Here is a 19,694-nt window from a genome sequence, read left to right on the forward strand (position 1 = left end):
TGTAAAAGAAGGCATCAAAACTTGAGGACAGTGTGAGCAAACAGGCTATCCTCTCCTCCCTGTCTTCTTTTGCAAGTTGCTGTGAATGAAGAGCCTCTGAGCAAGAGTGGGACTGTGGGTTGGACACCCTGGATATGGTACAGCGTGGCCACTGTCTCAGCTAATCCTTCGTGTGAGTCCATCACACAGGGGCTTTCTATAGCCAGTGGCAGGAAATGGGTGCTTTAGGGAGCAGCTCATCTCACCTGATCTTAAGCTCACAGACAGGCAGTAGAAATTCCTCTTTCACCCTGGTGAATGCTGAGGGAGCCGAGAGTACCAGGCTCTAGTGCCTGCACTTGCAGGGTGACATGTGGTCAGATGGATGCCAACCAGAGGGAACTCTGAGCTGCACCAGGTTGTGGACCTGAGACATGCTGTTCTCAAGGCCCTGGGTGTTTACTGGAGGCTGTGGAGCTCTGGGTCTGATCAGGCAGCTGGCAGTGAGCACCAAGCTGGATTCTGCACAGATGTCAGCTGAGATCTTGTACAGCACAGGCCTGCTCCCAGGTCCCTTGAGAAAACTCGTTGTTTAGCCAAGGTTTCAGCCAGGTACCTTTTGGAAGGTTAATACTGACCTGGCACTTCCCTATTCATCAGTCCTGCAGAAGCAGCAGGCAGACATGGAACAAGAGCAGAGCTTTGCCATTGCCTCTTCCGTGCAGTTCATCACTCAGAAGTGTCGCCAAAGGCCCAGCCCAGGTCCCATTCACGCTGTATGCTCTGTCAAGCATCACAACACATCCATGTTCATGGGCCACTTCCTAGCAAGGGAAGGAGATAGCATTAGTGTCAGTTCTGCACGCTGCAAACGGGAGGATAAAGAGGGCTGACAGCTCTTTGGATGTCCTAGTGATGTCCCTGACACATCCTAATGTCATTGGATGTGTCAGGGAGACACCTTCTGCCACCGTGTTAGACTCTACATCCCTGTGCCTTTTCAGGCACAAGGAGTCCTTGTCCTGGGAAGGGCTCTTGGGCCATGGGCATGGATGCACAAGGAGGGAGTCAGTTCTTGAGGGATTTCATAGAATCATAGGATAGTTTGGGTTGAAAGGGACCTCCAAAGCTCAGCTGGTCCAACCCCCTGCAATGAGCAGGGACATCTTCAACTAGACCAGGTTGCAGATTCAGTATTTGCACCAGTGAATCTGATCACTGAGAGTCCACACCAACAAGATCAGTTATTTCACAGTGTACAATTTGTCAGTCTGATTTTGTGCCAGACATTTTCAGCCTACTTAGAGGACTGTCAGAGAGGTGGAACTTAGGAGGATCTGGGGCTACAACTGGTTTCCTGCTCTCCACTTCCTCTGATGCTAAAGCTTCATTCTGTGAAAAATGAAGGAGAAATGACTCCTTTTCAAAGCAGGGAAGGGACAGGGCTGATGCCAAAACTGAGATGCTCCCTGGAGAACAGCAGTCCCTATCTCCCATTGCCCTCCCCAGGCTGAAGGCCTGGGTGAAGATAGCTGCCACTTCCCATCACTGTGCTCTTTGCTGCTGTCTCAGGCCCCATGGCCTGTGGGCAGCTTGGAGCAGCTATCAGTGCTGGCAGTGTGGAGGCTGGGAAGCAGATATGATCCTAAACCCCCTGGGGGTGCAAACAGTTGGCAAACCTTGCTGAGCATGAGGATCACAATGTGACCAAACACTGGGCAAGTTTGCCTTGAGTGAAGATTTCACGGCCTCGTGTTTGCACAGCTCTGTTCACTGCGCCTTGGCAGAGGGGACGCACAAGGAGTTGCATGGAAGAACTTGTCCGTGAAGGGGGTATCCAGGCTTGGGCAGGCTTCCTTGCTTTGTTTTCCATTCACTGGGGAAGTCCCCTGGCTTTTCCAGGAGCTCCTCCTGAGCTGCAGCTTGCGGGGAGGCTGCAGTGGGGACCAGGTCACTTCTCTGGGCCATGGGAGGAATGTGCAGAGCTGTGGGAAACAGCCTGTAGGCTCCATGCTGCTGCCCCAGTGCTGTCACAGGATGGGGCTTTCTGCATCCCTGGAGGCACGAGGGAGTTCAGTGAGGGCAACCATCCATGGGGACATCATCTGCAAGGAAAACAATGAGATAAGAGCAGTGGTGCGTTTCCTGGCAGCTCCAGGATGGTCCCAGAGGAGCAAAGGTCTCTTCTTGTTCTGGGTGTAGGGGCAAGAGCTGTCTTCTGCCTTGCCAAGCATGCATAGCTCTAAAGGAGGACCAGGCAGGATTCCTGCTGGAGGAATACATAGCAGGGTTTGATCAGCATTTGCAACAAGACAGTACAGATGTCCATGGGACACACAGGAATCCAGAGCTACTTTTACTGTCTGAGCACTGTAAACATCAGCTAAAACACACAAAGTCCATGTTCAGTGAGATGGGTTTATCAGCAACATTCCTGCAAGCATAAGTCCAGGAATACGAACACACCACAACAAACACGTGAAGAATTTGATAAGGCTGGTCTGCATCTCTGAACATCTCTCTCCTGGTTTTTCTCTTTGGGAATTCAAAGTTTTATGGTGGGTCACGATTGCTTAAGAGGACCTGCACATGCATTAGAGCCAGAAGTCTTTACTTCCACTTCAACCTCTAAGGGAGCAAACAGGAAAGCAGGGGAGGATTTAGATGGATCCAGTATCTGAGGAAGGCTAAGCTATGCTCATTCCCACCTCCGTGCATGCAGGAGGTGGCACAGGGGAAAAGGTGAGAAGGTGGAAAGTGAAGGTTAGCTTATCGGTCCGTGCTGGGCAAGGAACAACCGCGCAGACCATCAAAGCTGCATCTCAGTAACCCAAGCAGGAGCCAGCCCTGTGGCAGTGCCGTTCATTAAGACATTCCAGTAAGACACTTCTAAATGAAGACATTTGCATAGCAGCAAAGTGCATTTTGAGGTGTTGTGCCTAATCCTATGCAGGCTACAGGCAGCAGCCAAGTGCCTAAACATGGGTGTCTCAAGCCTGTGAAGATGCCTTATGTCCAGCTCCCGTCGGCTCTGCATCCTGTCTGTCAGGCAAGCAGGGGTGGCTTAGACGGTGCTGGAGGCCTCTGCTCAGACACTGGGATCAAGCCTGGATCCCTGCACGCTTCACGTGACAGAGAGACTTTCCCTCTCGTTTCTGTCTTGTCCTTTTGGGTTGCTCAGGTGTATTTGCAGAGCAGCAGTGGTGCTGAGCAGAGGAAGAAGTGTCTGTCCCTATGTTAGATGCCAGGCCAGGGCTCAGGAAGGGTCTTGTTTTTCTCCAGGGAGCAGCAGATCCTATTTCTGGTGTGCATCCTGGCACGATGCTCATGCCAAGCTCGCTCCTGGAAAGCCAGCAAGAAGCTTGATCCAAGTACTTGCTTGACACGGGGAGACCTGGAGTATGGAAGCGGATTGGAGCGACCTGGACAGGGAGCTGTTCAGTTTAGGAACTTTCCAGACAAACCACTTCTTTGTTGGAAGCTGAGCTGCTGAAGCCAAAACTGTTTCTCAGGGAGATAAGGTTTTTTCCCCAATTCTTAAAATATTTTTTTTTTGTTTCAATGGTTTAGTTCATTTTTCCAAGAAGAAGTTAAAAAAAAATATTTAAAAGTGAAAATATTTTAGAATTATCCAATGGGAAATGATGGGTGACCTGTTACCCTCCCCCCTCTCTGCTTTATTTTGCAATATCTCCCTATCTCCATTTGGGATCAGGGGAAATTATAAAAAATCATGGGAAGTTTTGCTGTGGGAAAACATCTCCCTCGGAGCTGTGACAAACTCGGAGCATCCTGCAGAGCCCCCGGTGCCATGCGTGTGGGTGCACGGTGTGCAGGAGCAATGCCTCCACCTCTGCAAAGCCTGAGCAGCACCAAGCACCCAGCCTGGATGAGGGCAGTGAAGGCTCGGGCTGCTCGGTGATGCTCGGTGGTTGCAGGTAATGGGCTGGGGGCTGCAGAGGGACACAGTCAGGGCTCAGCATTGAGGCAGAGCTGGTCTTGCCAAGCTGCCCCCATGCAGGGCTATCCCCTGCACGAGTTACCCTGGCTGCATGGTGCGGAACGCACAAGTCCAAAAGGGAGGTCGAGGCAGCTTCATCCATGCTCCAGGTCCACGCCACTCCCCAGGGATGTGCCTGCGCTGCGCTCTGGTTTCCAAACCGCGTAGAAACGTTCATGGCCGAGCTGTGTCTGGGCAGTGCGGGACCTCCCGGGGCCGCACAATCCTCAGTCTACATCTCCCCCCGCAGGACAGACTCAAAACCGTGCCTGGTGCGTGCGGGCACTGCACGGGCTGCCCAGGAGGTGGGGGAGCAGGGTAAGGGGAGAAGGGCGGCTTGCCTGGGCACGCTGCTCCCTTGTGCAGCAGCAGGGATGGAGGGAAGGGAAGGGAAGGCAGCACCCAGAGGGGTCAGTCTGCAGGCAGGGCCAATGCAATCTGCCTGTGTCACAGCAGGCACTAGGGACAGTGTGTGACAGATCCAGGGGAACGAATGCATGAGCGGCTATGCTGCTGTGACCCAAAGGGTGATATGTGAGATGGTGCCATGACCTGGCCATACCCACCTGGCCAGTGAGAGATGAGTCCATCCAGCCTGGCCCACATCCCAGGGAAAGCGTGTCCTCATCCGTGCTACAGCGCCTGTGAACAGAGAGCAAGGAGGCTTGTAAACCAGGCATCTGCTCTGGAGGATCTCCAGTGTCTTACAAGGAAGTACACATGAGCCACCATGGCAGTCCAGCTTTATGAATTTGATATTTATAGTCAGAGAGAGATGGGAAATGGCCTGTACTGTGTATAGCCTTGCAATTTATGTGCTGGCAGCAGTGCTTGATGGGAGATGTTCTCTGAGGCTCGAAAGTGCGCTTAAGCTTTGTAAATAGTTGAGGCTGAAGCAAGTGAACAATGTGGGGTGTTTTGAGGCCAAATTTGACTTCAGGAAAAAAAGCCCCACCATTGAGCCACTGGTACTTGAGTGTGTGGTGGATGCCTGTGTCTCAGGATGCCTGGCTCAGGCACCCCAGTGCACTCACTGCAACTTAAAGCATTGCATATGCCCTGAGTGCAGGAAGACTGTACCCAGAGCCTGTAAGGAGCCTTCCTGAGAGCCTCCTGCCTCTGCTGGTGGTCTTGCAGCTTCGGCACTGGCTGGCTCAGGCTCTCGATTTGTCAAAAGCATTAATAATCATAATCCATATAAAACTGTCATATTGGTTCAACATGTACGTCACCAAAGCCCTGAGTCATTTATCAAAGATTTAGTGTTCAGTTGAACAAAGTCTCATTTTTGTAAGCAGATGCAGTTTGCTGGATTGTCCTGTCATCACCCGCTGTTTCCACTGCAAAGATGTATCATATCAGCAACTTCTAAACGTTCAAAACATGTACGTTTTAAAATAGCAATGTAAACACTTGTTGCGTGTTCCACGTTAGTCACGAGTTAAATAGCTGAGGGGCTGCTTGTGCCAAAGTGGGTCTGCGGCCCTACAGCCACTAGGGGTGGATATGCAGTGGGTCAGTTGCCCACCACAGTGGGGCACATGCATGACACAGCAGTCACAGCACTAGAAAAAGACCATGAGCTGCTAAAATGCTCAAGCAGAGGTGGGAACTGAGACTGCCAGTTCAAAGATGCAGCACATCACATACCCAAAGATGCAGCACATCACACAGCCCTGGCTTGTCTGGCTGTTTCCATGTGTGGGGGCAGCATGTCAGACTTCGATAGGGATACCTGAACACAGGAGATGAGGAAAGGGATGCAAAGGCAGTGTGGATGTAAAGGATGGAGAAGGCAGTGATGGGAAGCACGTGGGAGAAAGGAGGGTCTGGTGGGTAAGCACTTGGCTTGGATCAAGAGTGGGTTTGCATTTGTTTAAGAGCCCAGACAGCAGGGTTGGGTATGGGCACAGGCTGCCTGAGGTGATGCACATGGGGACAGGTTTGTGTTCCACCTTCATATGATAAAGGGACACAAGTATTTCGGGACCTTCTCCCTGTCCACCCCATGGACACCCTACATGGAACCTCCCAGCAACAAAACCCAGTGTGAAGAGGATGGAGTATGTCACCTGCAGTCAGTGGGACACAGCTGTGGGGCAGGTGGGGGCAGAGAGTGAGATGGATGAGAAAGAAGATGGCAAAATCCCTGCAAGTGCAGGGTAGGAAGAGGCCTGTGGGACAGTCCTGGCACACACAGCATGGAGGAGATGGTATCATATACAATGCACTATTCTTACTTCCTTATACAGTAAATTGGTAACTTTTTTGTATTAAATCAGATTTTATCACTGAATCAATCTTGCACTTTTCTATTCTTGTTCTCTACAAATGACCTTTTTTAGCTCTCCTCGGCTCTTTCTTGATGGGACTCATTAGGAGCTGGTGCTGATTCTTACAGGCATTCACTTTCACTTAGCATCTGGAGCTTTGTTTTAGACAACATGATGTTGAAATGGGCCTTGCAGCTTTCTTCTGCTGTGCTCAGTATCAGCAGCTCCTCCTGGCTCACGTGCCTGCATCCCACAAATACATTTGGCGTGAGCTAAATCCTTCCTGTCCCTGTTTCTGGTGAGTTATGAGTGTCAGCAAGGCAAGCATCTCCTTGCCCACATAAATGTAGAAGCACAACTTGAATCTGCAGAATTTCCTGAGACTTTCCCTGATGCATTTTGAACATAAACCCCACATAAACTTCAGAGCAGAACAAACAACTCCTCACATCCTTTGAAAATCACACAATTCTTTACGTAATCTGGTTGAGTTCTTCATAAAGGCTTTAACTCTACCATGTGTGCTACTGACAGGTTTGATGTCAATGGAGAGTTTTTGCAGGGTGTTTGTATACTTCCTGCTGTAAAAGCTAGCTGAGGTTTGCTATTTGGTGTTTGCTATCTGTATCATGTAATTCTGTGTTGTGTGGAATCTGGATCTAACCTGTTCTGTGTTGTGTGGAATTATTTGTCACCTCCTTTTCTCAGCAGACCAGAGCCTTATATAAAGGAAGATCGATCTCATTTGTAGACCTGTTCTGTATTTCTAACAGTTGAATTGCTTTCTCATCATCAGCAGCAAAGTAGCCAAGGATGCAGACCCAACAGACAAGTAGAGCAGAACGAAGCAGGCAATAGGGAACCCTAAAGTCTTCCTCCCCAGCACGTCCAATGCAGAAGAACAGATGGAGTAATGGCTTCTCTGTTGTCTGATTGTTTCACAAATGCCAGTCTTTGTCCACAGTTCTACGAACTGGTTGGGAACTTCATCCTTACCTGCTCCTCTTCTCTTCCAGAGGTAACTTTGGGGTCTGCTTTTCTGCCTGATCATCCAAAGTGGAGCAGCAGGAATCTGGACCATTCCCTTCAGGCACGGTGATGAATGGTGCGGTCAAACAGGATCGCCCCGACCACAGAAGTGCACCGAGTGGGAATGAAGAAGAAAAGACACCCAAGGAGAAGGCTGGCAGCGAAGTGAGAGATGGCCCCAAGCTCCAGCCAGCACCCTTCGCGGAGCGGAAGAACGGTAAGTGCCTCACCCAGCGGCGTCACGAGAGGGGAGCTCAGGCTGGATAAATGCTGGGGGAGCATCTCTTGCACGTGCTGTTTGTGGCTCACCATGGCTTTGGTGGGTGGTGCTTTTGATGGTGTTTCTGATGGCAACATCTGAAGTTAAGATGGAAGTGGCTCCTCAGCTCAGTATCTCCAGGTCTGACTTGAGGCAGTTGCTGTGTTATATACCAAGTGTTTGGTATGATTGTGGCTGAACTGTGGATTTCAAGGTCTTAGGAAAAAGCTGGTGTTTGGACACCAGGGAATTTGTATGGGATTAGGGTGATGTGAAGTTGTTCTGTGGAGACAGAATGGAAAAGGCATTTTGTTCACAAAGGCACAGACAGACCTTTTCTGCCCTCCCAGAGAACTGGATGCTTCAGATAACCTTGCTTTTAGCAAAATTGCTTCAGATCAATGTAACAGAGGGCAGAATTTGGCCTCTACAAGGGTCATTTGTATTTCCTTGGTCATGGGTCCAGCAGCTAGTCTTGCTGGCAGGTATTGATCTGAGTTTCAGTGGAGATCTGTTGGTAGAAAGCTGAGGGACAGAAAACCCCATAATTCAGTGTGTGCAAAGCATGCTCAGGCTGAGGAGCTGTTTGCTATTTCTTTCAGACAACTGTATAATATATGAAATGAAGCAAATTCCTTTTGTGCACGCTAAGGCTTTCAACATTGAGTCCTCAAAATATCATGCAATGTGAAAGTGCAGTTCCAAGGCACTATTTTTGCTTTGTGTCTTTCATTGTTTGCATTATTGTACAGAACCCAATTTTTCTCAATCACTATAAATCAGAAGTAATCCAAATGATGTCATCATGGCAATGTACTGGTGTCAGACTGGAGTAACACAGCAGAGAACCAGGCCCAGCATCTGCCCATAGTCAGATTTAGTCACACCAGTGAGGGCACTTGTTTTTTACAGTCTCAGCTGTCAAAGCATACCTAAGATCATATGATAACAATGAGAAAGATAACACGGACTTGTAAAGGGGCAACACTGGTGATGTTCAAAGAAATTACATTTTCTCTGCAGCTTTCCCACCCTTATTTTCTTTTGCATCCATTTTCCCCCATGTTTTTTACTATGAGAAGGCAAAGAAAGCACTATCTCCTGTGGCCATAGGCAAAAGTTGACCAGCAGCCATGCAGATACTGACTGCACTGAGCCCTGCAGCACTGCCAGCATCTGCCTTGCAGTTGGCCCTGTGTCAGGCGGGTGTCCCATGGGACACAGCTCCATCCCCAGAACCCCTCTGCACTGTGTCTCTAACTGAGAAGAGCCCCCCACACTCTGGGCATCCCTCCAGCCCCTTGCTCTCCTTCTGTTGCTGCTTTTCCCTTTCTTTCGCACATTGAGAGAGCGCCGAGGCTCTGCTCTTCCTCCTGGTCCCCATCTGGGAACAGCCGGCTCCCTTCATCTCACATCATCACGGGAGCTGGCAAGCCCACCAAGTGTCACACGTGTCCTGTGGCACCTGGGCTTGCCTTTGATGTCGGGTTCCCTGGTGTGACAGCTCCCGCAGGGCTCGTGGAGCAGCCTGAGGAGCGCCCAGACTGGGAATGAGGAGTGGGGGGGGATCATCTGTGGGACACAACGGTCACCTCCCTTTGCCCTGCAGGACACTGCAGAGCCCTGAAGCAGGACTGTCCCTGCCCAGGTCCCTTCCTGTCCCATTCCATGCTATTTATTGGGTGGTCACAGCAGGGACCTTCTACTCCCATCAGCCCACCACAGGGTGGAAGGTCAGTAGCTGGGATTGCCATGGGGAAAACCTAGATGTCAGTGTCTCCTCATATCCCCATGAAGGGGATCCTACCCATCCCCATGAAGGGCACCTCTACTGCTGTATTCACCACTCCCACCCTCATCTCACACATACATGGTGGATGTATCCACCATAAAATCATAGGATCATAGAATGAGTTAAGCTGGAAAGGACCTTAAAGCTCCTCCAGCCCCAACCCCTGCTCTTCCACTAGAGCAGCTTGCTCCAAGCTCTGTCCAACCTGGCCTTGAACACTGCCAGAGCACAGCTCCTCAGAGACAACTTGCTCCTGCCCAAGTCTGAACTTTCAAACTGCAGTCTTTATCTGACTTAACTTTGATTTAATAAAAACAGTCTAGCTTGAATATTTTTAAATAGGAAAAGAGCCTTTTAACTCTAGTATTATTCAAAAATGGCTGAGGGGATTTCGTTTAAATTTGTAAAAATAAATCACCTTTGAGCAGGCAGAAAGCTCTTTCAGCAGGACCTACAAAAACCTGGGACTGGATGCACAGATCCAGGAGAACAGAGACTGGTACCTCTACGACAAGCAGGAATCCTGTTTTCTGCCTGGCCAGCTGCAGCCCCAGCCCCTGGCCCGTTCCTGCCCCTGCACTATCAGGCTGCCCTTTCACCATGACTGTGCCCAACCCCTCATCCCATGCTGCAGATACGCTCATCTGCTCAATTGACATCTCTCTCTCCTGAGTTCTGGTCCACACTGTGAACCAGTGGTCTCTCTCACTGTGTTCTCAGTGCAGACAGTGAACTGCGACCTGGGAACTGTGGTCTTGGAAAGGCCTAAGGCAAGCATGGTTGTGTGTCATCTTAGAGTCACCACTGATGCTGGCTTTAGAGCTGAGATCTGCCTGACACACATCCCCCACCTCCCAAGGGTGCTGCAGCCTTCAGCCTGGGAATGAGGGACAGTGTCTGCACTGCACAGTGACCCAGAGTCCCGTTGTGCAGCTACCAAAGCTCACCATGCCCAGATCCAGAGATGCTTCTTGCATGCATCCTTCACATCCTAAGCCTCAGTTAGCCACGGGCTAAGTGTTCTCTGACCCCCTGTTTGGGGCCAAAAAGGGGTTTCCAGGGTGCAATCACTGGGCTGAGGAAAACAAATATAATCTTTTTAACACCTCATGTCTGAGTAATAAACTGAGTTGTCTGCTGGTTCCTGACAGAGCCTTAAGCATCGTTAGGATCCATAAACTGCTTTTCCCTTCCATCTGAAACCCTCCCAGATTTTGACACCAGGCCCAGTAGTTGCGCTCTGAACGTCAATGCTCCTAAGATCATTTTCTTCAGCTGGTAACTGCTTCCATCCCACCGCATCCCACCCCACCCCATCCCATCACACTCCAGCCTGTCCAGTCCATGCTGCACACCTGCACTTCATCTGTGGCAGCTGTGCCTGGGAACATCTGTACAACGTTTTCCTTGTCTTCTGTGGCTTGCATCAATTCTGCTCATTCCCTTCATGACCAAAAATGATGATTTCTCTGCACACCTTCCCAGCAGCAGGGAAGGCACTGAGGATGCAGGCTCTATGCATGGACTTTGGCCATCGATCTCTCACAGGGACTATTTGGCCAGGTGGATTGCAGAAAGAACTTCCTGGTAACACTTGCAATAACGAGAAAAGGAGGCAGAGGACATGCAGGAGCTACTTACCATAGAGCAGCTTGTCTGAAACTGTCTCACACGTGTGCTCAATGTGTGAGGGGTTAGGCATCCTCTGGTACAGTCCAGACATAGCAAAGTCCTCGGCTAGGAGCTACTGTCCCTTGTTCCCTGCACTAGGACTCTGAGAGTGAGATGTATTTCACTGACAGAGTTATCAAAGTGTGAGACATCCTGTCTGATCTGAGGAGGTTTCTCTGCCTCAGAAACTCTGTTCAGGGTGGGCTCAGTCCCCTCTGGAGGGTCCCATTTCTCTCCAATGACTATCAGGGTTTCGATGACCAGCTCTGACCAAGACACCTTTTAGAGAAGAGATTCATTTTACCCATGTCCCCACATAAGCATTTCCAGGTTTGGGTGGCCAAGCTCCTGCTGTGGGTGATGGATCCAGTTGTCAGGCGTGCGGCCAGAGGCCACTGGCAGGCTCCTGGAGTTAAGGAGAGCTGAAGAGCTTCCCTTGTGCCTGCTCCGGTTCAGCAGCGCGTTTGGTAGCTGCTCCTAATGCATCCACACAGGTTTCCCACTGCTCATCTTGGAAAATAATGTCATGAAACGTCTGTTTATTTGTGTAATGAAATAGACCTGAGCACAGCTCCTTCAGCCCCCTTCAACAAAGGGGAGGATTTGCAAGTGCCCATCTGGTTTGTGTTTAATATAATGTGCAGAAAGGTTGCACATTTTCAGGACCCTTGTTCATAAGTAGTAGGTTGTACAACAGTTTATTACACAAATGGAGCTTTATATTGCTGGGCTTTGTTGAAGTGCCAGTTGGGATAAAAAAGCCCCTAACGTGCTTCATAGGGCCTATCAAGGAAAATTAGACAGCATTAAATTCTGCTCAAACTATCAGCCCTTGGCGAGTGTGTAATCAAATCCAGAAAGGCTGGTGGGAGGTCAAGGCTTTCTTGCTCTTGGTGTATCTGCATCAATAACTACTGTGAAAGGCATGTAAGTAAAACAAACCAAAAAGAGAGGTGTCTTGACCTAGAAGTCATCACGATATCATGATAGTCCAAAAGAGACGAGATACCTACAATTCTGGGGGAGAAACCCTTACATAGTCTCCACTCAGTTCTTGTGGGAAGCATGTGTTTCAGTTTAAATATATATTGAAATGGTTATTGAATTACTATCTAGTCCCAGGCAAAATGTAGCCCTTGTTCCACATAGCCAGGTAAGAGGTGTATCTGCAGGAAGATTTTCCAAATTACCTTTGGATCCAAATCAAATAAATCCTGCAAATGTTGTATTGGACCCAGGTGGCATCTAATCCGCAATGAAATACCAGCCTGCAGCCCTGAACTGCACAGCCCAGCTTTAATGCCACTTAAATCAGAATGTAAGAACTAAAAGAATTCCAGGAATCCAATGATATAAGCTGTATTTTTAGCGCTGTGAGTGACTTGTGAGAGTGAAACATTGCAGTGACTAAAGATAGCAACAAGCAAGGTTTTCCATGATTTATCGCAGGAACGCTCACAGTGAGTTAAAGCCATTGAATGTTGCGATAGCAGCACCTCCATATTGGCATGTTTTCAAGACAAGTCATTCATAACATATTTGTCGCAGAGCAAAGTTTCCATAACAGAGCTCTCAGTTGTTTCTCACTTACACAAGCACCACACACATCACTTTTCTATTAAGGCACTGAGAGGTTCATTTGTTTCCTTAGGATCTATTTTGTTCTCTTAGACAGCTTGGAGGAACCCACTTGCCTGCATGTTTCAAACCTCTCCCAAGCTCTCAGCCTGGATGAGAAGTCAAAGTGGTGGTGGGAGAGGATCATGACCCTGCACTGGACCCAGACAGTCATGGTCCCACTCCATTCCTTGCTGGCCATCTGGAGTTTAGCTGGTTCTTAAATAGGAGCTCACTGAGTGATCCATCATTCCTCCTTGGGGGTCTGTGTTGATTTGTGCATGAAGAGGTTGGGTAGGACCTTTCTTTGCTGAGCAAAATGTCTACAGGGGTTATTTTAAGGATAAAGCCATGGCAAACATTTCCTGACACCTCCTGATCAGCATTGCTCTTGGCTTCTGGCCCTTGCTAGCTGCAGTTTACTGGATAAAGGAACTGGCAGAACTGTTTTCTCCCAGTTTCTAACACTGGGAAGCATTCAGACAGAAATGTCCCACCCCCATGAGAACTCATCCACGGGCAGCTTAGCCCATGCCTCCTTCAGCCACCTGCCTGATAGCCTGAGAGACACCTCCAGTCTTGTTTTCCCATGTCAAGTCCCAAATTTATCTTCCAGCACAGGAGCTCACTGCATGTGTGGGGCCACGCTCCCAAGGCAGGGCCTCCTTCTGCGCTGGATGGGGACATCATGTGCAAGGTGTGGATGCTGTCTGGAACACTGAGGTCAGTTCCCTGCTCCCCTGCCCCTTGACTAGCCCTGCCCTCGGTCCCATGGTGTCCCTGCCCAGCTGCTTGGTCGCTAAAACCAAGGCTATGCCCAACTATGTGTTGTCACCTTCACCCCCTTCTCACAGTGTGGATATGTGTTTCATTTATTTTCCTGCTACATGTTGAGCTGATTCCAAGGTTAATTTCAATATCACTGTGACTCAAAGCTGCCACTTTGTTTCATCTTCCAAAAATGAAGCTGAAATGGGGATAGCCCTTTTTACAATGATTCGTGTTCCATCTCTGTGTGCTTTGAATCATGTCCTGTGATGCTTCCACAAGTGACCCTGTCCTGCTGCTTGTTGCAGCCTGGGCATGGCAAAACACAGTTGTGCTGAGGTACTGTTGTCTTCACTGAGCCTGTTCTTGGGGTGGGGTTGAGTGTTCCATGGGTCAGAACCACTGCTCAGACCCAGCAGGACTGAGCCTCCAGAAGGCTGGGTCTGCTCACTCCACCATCAGTCCAGCCTTAGCACTCAGTTCCCATTGCCTGTTCTTCCCTTGTCACCTTGCCTGTGGATAAATAAGCCAAGGGTGCCAGTGATTATAAGCTTCCCTCTCCCCACTGCACTGGGGAAGCAGTGCTGATGCCTCCATGTACAGTTTGCCTTTGTGTTTCATCTCAGTTACATTTATGGTCATTTCTGTGGTGCTTTCCTGATTTGCACATTCATGAGGCTGTTGCTTGAAGCACCTGCAGTCATCTTGCACTTAGCATCCCTCTGTTGTATCTCATTTTGAGAGCTGCCTGGTCAAGGGCAAAGTTCAATCCAGAACATTTCTTAATTCCTGAAGTTGCTAAGCCACTGTCCATCATATTAGAAAGATCGTGGCAGTCAGGTGAAGTTCCCGATGACTGGAAAAAGGGAAATATAACCCCCATTTTCAAGAAGGGAAAAATGGGTGACCCAGGGAATTACAGACCAGTCAGTCTCACCTCTGTGCCTGGCAAAATCTTGGAACAGATTCTCCTGGAAGGCATGCTAAGGCACATGAAAAACAACAAGGTGCTTGGTGACAGCCACCATGGCTTCACTAAGGGGAAATCCTGCCTGACCAATTTGATGGCCTTCTATGATAGGGCTACAGAACTGATGGACAGCGGTAAAGCAGTTGATGTCATCTACCTGGACTTGTGCAAAGAATTTGACACTGTCCCACACCACATCATTGTCTCTAATTGGAGAGACATCAATTTGATGGATGAACCACTCGGTGGATAAAGAACTGGCTGGATGGCCGCACACAAAGAGTTTTGCTCAATGGCTCAGTGTCCAGCTGGAGACCTGTAATGAGTGGTGTCCCTCAGGGATCGGTGTTGGGACCGGACTTGTTTAACATCTTTGTTGCTGACATAGACATGGGTTGAGTGCACCCTCACCAAGTTTGCCGATGACACCAAGCTGTGTGGTTTGGTTGATATGCTGGAGGGAAGGAATGCCATCCAGAGGGACCTTGACACACTTGTGAGGTGGGCTGATAAAGTTTAACCTCATGAACTTTAACCATGCCAAGTGCAAGGTCCTACACCTGGGTCGGAGCAATCCCAGGCACAGCTACAGGCTGGGCAGAGAAGAGATTCAGAGCAGCCCTGCAGAGAAGGACTTGGGGGTGCTGGTTGATGAGAAAATGAACATGAGCCGGCTTCAGTGTGCGCTTGCAGCCCAGAAACCAACCGTATCCTGGGCTGCATCAAAAGGACTGTGACCAGCAGGTCGAAGGAGGTGATCCTGCCCCTCTACTCTGCTCTCGTGAGACCTCACTTGCAGCACTGTGTGCAGTTCTGGTGTCCTCAACATAAAAAGGACATGGAACTGTTGGAACAAGTCCAGAGGAGGCCACGAGAATGATCAGGGGACTGGAGCACCTCTCATATGAAGATAGGCTGAGAAAGTTGGGGCTGTTCAGCCTGGAGAAGAGAAGGCTGCGTGGAGACCTCAGAGCAGCCTTCCAGTATCTGAAGGGGGCCTGCAGGAATGCTGGGGAGGGACTCTTCATTAGGGACTGTAGTGACAGAACAAGGGGTAATGGGTTAGAACTTAAACAGGGGAAGTTTAGGTTGGATATAAGGAAGAAATTCTTTACTGTGAGGGTGGTGAGGCACTGGAATGGGTTGCCCAGGGAAGCTGTGAATGCTCCATTCCTGGAGGTGTTCAGGGCCAGGTTGGACAAAGCCTTGGGTGGCATGGTTTAGTATGAGGTGTCCCTGACCATGGAAGGAGGGTTGGAACTGGATGATCTTAAGGTCCTTTCCAACCCTAACTATTCTATGATTCTATGGTCAAGCCTGATGAATGGTGTGTGGATGACATCTGAACATGGGAAACTTGGTTTTGAAACTGTGATGTAGGGTATAAAACCGGATAACCCTGAAACCCTAAGAAGAAAAAACATCCTTTTGCAAGAATAACATTGTGTTTGCTCCATGCATGTTTAACCTGAAGGACTCAGTATGTTGAGCTCACCGACACCAAAAACTCAGGAGAATTCTGAAAGGCTTAGGTATTTCTGGACGTAATGAGACTACCCACAACATAATAAGCAGGCATGTACCCAAGTGAAGAATCTACCAGGAAATAGTAGGGAAAGGCACCTATCGCAGTAAGTCCCTAGGTAAGCTGGCCTAATAGAAAAACTGACTCAGAAATGATGCTTAAATAGTTCTTCAGGGTAATTTGTCTATTAGGCTAGCTATGGACTTACTGCAATCTTCAGCACTTTAAATCTTTCAGCTGGGATGCACTTGTTCCAAAAGGAACAATGTACAAGCAAATTACACATGTATGCAGGCAGTTTCACTGGCCCTTGCTTCATAGTCAGTTACATCAGTGCTCTCAGGTGATGAGTAGCAAGTCCAAAGGAGTCACAGGAGGCTGTCACAGGAGACATAAAGTGCTAGCAGTCAAAGGCAGCCTTGCTGCACCCCAGCAAGTTACAACCGATGCCTTAGTGCTGACACTGGCAGCCTTTAAACCTATGCTTTTGTAGTATTGGTAAGCGGTGATGATTTGTTACAGGTTTTAGTAAGAGATCACCAAGTTGTAAAGATCAGGAGCAGTGAAGGGATGATCGTAAATGTTCATAAGTGGCACCTTCAGTCCTTGAACAGAGTGAATACACGAACATAGTGGAACAAAAGATGTTTCCAGTTAATGCACCATCTGTCTTAGATCTGCTCATTCACAAAGAGGAAACGTTTTCACTCTGAATGACTTTCTGAATTAAGAGACAAACAAGGAAAGCAAGTACGTAAGTTGTATCTGCGCAAGGCTGGTGAGCGTGGACATGCACACTGCAGGCACTCTGCTTGGAGCTCTCTGCCCTCTGCACAGGAGGAACAGCACAGAAGCCACAGGGCACCACAGAACCCTCGTGAGGGTCTCTGTCAGGCAGCAAAAGCTCTCTATTGGACTAACTTTGGGGACATTGCCATCAATTAGGGGCAGCCCAGGCTGAAACACCTGGGAACCAGCCCCTGCTCTGTTAAGGGAGGGTGGGCTTAGCCCAGGGGCTCCCAATGTGCACCAGGATTGGGTCTTGTGTGCTCCTTAAGAAGCCATGTCCACCCTCTGTTGTGAGCCAGTATGTGGGGTGAACTGGAGCTGACCTCCCTCCTGTAGAGGGGATTGACCAGGGCTTTATGTGTGAACTTCCACTGCAGTGTTTCACTCACTTGCAAAGCCCAAAGGAGAGGTCTGAGCAGTCAAGGCAAGGATGCTGCCTGCTCTGGGGCTTGGGGAAAGACTTTCCATGCCACTGCTTGGGAGCCACAGACCTCATGGATTGCTGGGGACCACCAGAGAGGTTTTTGTGCCACAGGCAGAGCCTGCTCCTGTGGCTGAAGAGCAAGCAGGAAGATCTCTGTAGGAGACCTGCTCAGAGCTGGCAGCGTGGGGCTGGGGCTAGTTCATCCCTTCCTTTGACATTCCTCTCACAACATCCCTGTCTGCTCTCCCCTGTGTGCCCAGCTGCTGTGATTTTGTGACAAGCCGAATCTGCCATAGGGACAGACAGGTCTGTGATGGTAGCCATTGCGCTCCATTCCCATGTTTGTTGTAGATCCTGCTTTCTCAGGGCTGGTTCTGGGCGGGCTCGAATGGGTGGCACTTCCAGGAATCCGTCTCCAGATCCAGCACTGCATCATCTTCTGGTAACATCTGGCACAGCACACTTGCGCAGATGTTCAGTGCTGTGGCTGTTTCCCAGTAGTTCGGTGGGGTGGTGTTTGCAGAACAGCTCCATGGATGGGAAAAGCTGCTTCATACTGGGCTTGTGCAAACCAGCTCATATATTTTAAAATGAGAAAAGAGGAAATTCACAGCTGTGTCTTTGTTATATGTGCATTTAGGGCCAAATCAGGCCTGTTTCTGGCTTGGATGCCGCAGAGAGAGGGCTGCTCCTTCTGAGGCTGCTGAGCAGCAGCAAAATCTCTCCACAGCTACTGCTTCCACCCTGGGTCTGTGCACCCGTTGTTCCTCCTGCACTGCATCTCCCAGAAGATACAGGAAATCTCTGCTGCTTCATCCTTGTCCCTTCATCCCCCTCAACCCTGCTGCTCAGGGGCAGGTACTGCTGGAAACTGTGAAGTGGGAACACAGGATCAGTGTGGGTTTGATTTCACTGGGCTTTTCTGGACCCATAGGTCTGGGATAGGACCTCTACTTTCACCCCTATGTTGCTGAGGGTTCTCCTTTATAAACCCTCCTTCTCAACACAGCCTCCCACAAAGTCTTGCTGAGCTGTCCCACAGGAGGGGCATGTTTTGAGGGCTGGGATCTGGGAAACCTCTTGGATCTATGATGGATTTCCTCATGCCCAGTTGTGTTGTGCTGCTGGTACTTTGTTTCCCTGGATGATGTTTTTGATTTTCTCAGTAAGGGATGTAAAGCACTGCAGGGAGTTCTCTTTTAAGGCTTGGTAACCAGAGCGCTGTCATACCTGTCACAGGTGAAGGATCACAAATCAGGTGAAGAACCTGCAGATTCTGCACATAAATCAGCACCAGCACCTGAGCAGCTGTTTAACGCTGCCCTGTTTCCACAATGCCAGCCCTCGCAAAGCTGCAGAGGGGGATGAGTTTTATCATCATGGACCCACAGCACTCTGGCTTTCCCATCTCCTAGCCTAGGGCTCATGAAGTTCTCTCCAAGCTGGTTTTCTTGCCCAGTGCTGTTCTGCCCTTGTTTTGGCTGGGTGAAGGATCATGAGCTTCCCTCGCAATGGAGAGCAGCCTGTCCAGGCTATTAGCCCCAGGGAGGTGCTCATCTCTGTGTGCCTCTCACCCATCAGCTGGCTGGAGAGCTGCTGGGCTTTCCAGGTGGGAGCACATGCGGAAAGCTGTCCTACAGGGACAGGGAAGGAGGAGGGTAATAAAACACACTGAGATCAAAGCTGCTTTCCCCCAATGGGCTTCCTGACCACTGATGGGCAGGGCAGGGCACAGGAGCCTGGCTGAGCCTTTCACAGGCAGACGATTCCTCTCTCGTGTTAAAAGTAGCCCAGAAATAAACCTCGTGGCTATCTACTGTGATGACCATGGCTGCAATCCCACACCAACCAGTGTGAATACAAAGCCAGCCTCTCCCATCATCACTGTGTTCACTGTCCCCATCCTCCTGATGCTGCAGGGCTGATTATGGTGCTTCCAAGAACTTGTGAAACCTTCTGGATGTCAGCAGCACCTATAGAGCTGCACAGGCTGGAGCTGTAATTGCACATGGATTTTAGGAGTATGGCCATGCACTGGTGTTAGCAGTGGATGTTAAACACTAATCAGCTTGGGGTAATGAACTTTGATTTGCTCCTTTTATGGGTGCTTACCCCAAAACCACAGTCTTTACAGTTCTCATCCCAGATGTGAAGCACTCCTCTGGCTAGCCAGCAGCAGGCAGGACAATAGACATTGTCCTCAGTGGTACGCAGTTTAGCCAGGGATGCCTGAACTGGTCAGGGTGCAAAAGACTGCTCAGAAATGTGGAAGCAAACACTGATCAGCACTGCTCACACTGATGCAGAGATTCCAGCTCCCCAGGGAAGCGAAGAGGAGAAGAAACAGGACTGGGACATACAGGCATCAGGTGGCTGGCCAAAGTTTTAGCATGCCTGTAAACACCAAGCACAGAGCCTCTGTACGAGGGGACTAGGAGCAAGATGTCCTGGGGGACCACAAGCAAGCCTGGAATGGGCTCCGGGCTGCTCCCCTCTGGAGCAGCACTGCCTGGGCAGCGGAGCACTGGGCTGCCAGCACTGCTGTCACCCGCAGCTAGGAGCAGCCATGGTTTGCTGAGTAGTGACAGGCATGGAGAC

General features: G+C 49.7%; 1 protein-coding gene across 4 annotated transcripts in view; it reads left to right on the forward strand.

The window, feature by feature from the left end:
* Window positions 1-19,694, forward strand: part of MYOCD (myocardin) — a 224,899-nt gene that overhangs the window by 113,675 nt on the left and 91,530 nt on the right. For 3 of the 4 annotated variants that reach the window (XM_061364257.1, XM_061364599.1, XM_061364507.1), the window contains exon 2: window positions 7,269-7,498. In XM_061364257.1, coding sequence (XP_061220241.1) covers window positions 7,351-7,498 — 148 coding nt within the window. In that variant the 5' untranslated portion in view covers window positions 7,269-7,350. Of the gene's footprint in view, window positions 1-7,268; window positions 7,499-19,694 lie in introns of those variants that run through there. The other variant, XM_061364678.1, reaches the window with a different exon arrangement.

The sequence above is a fragment of the Neopsephotus bourkii genome, unplaced genomic scaffold (assembly GCF_033783945.1).
Source record: "Neopsephotus bourkii isolate Nb327-2 ecotype Australia unplaced genomic scaffold, CSIRO-AGI_Nbou_v1 NB_5, whole genome shotgun sequence".
NCBI lineage: Eukaryota > Metazoa > Chordata > Aves > Psittaciformes > Psittacidae > Neopsephotus > Neopsephotus bourkii.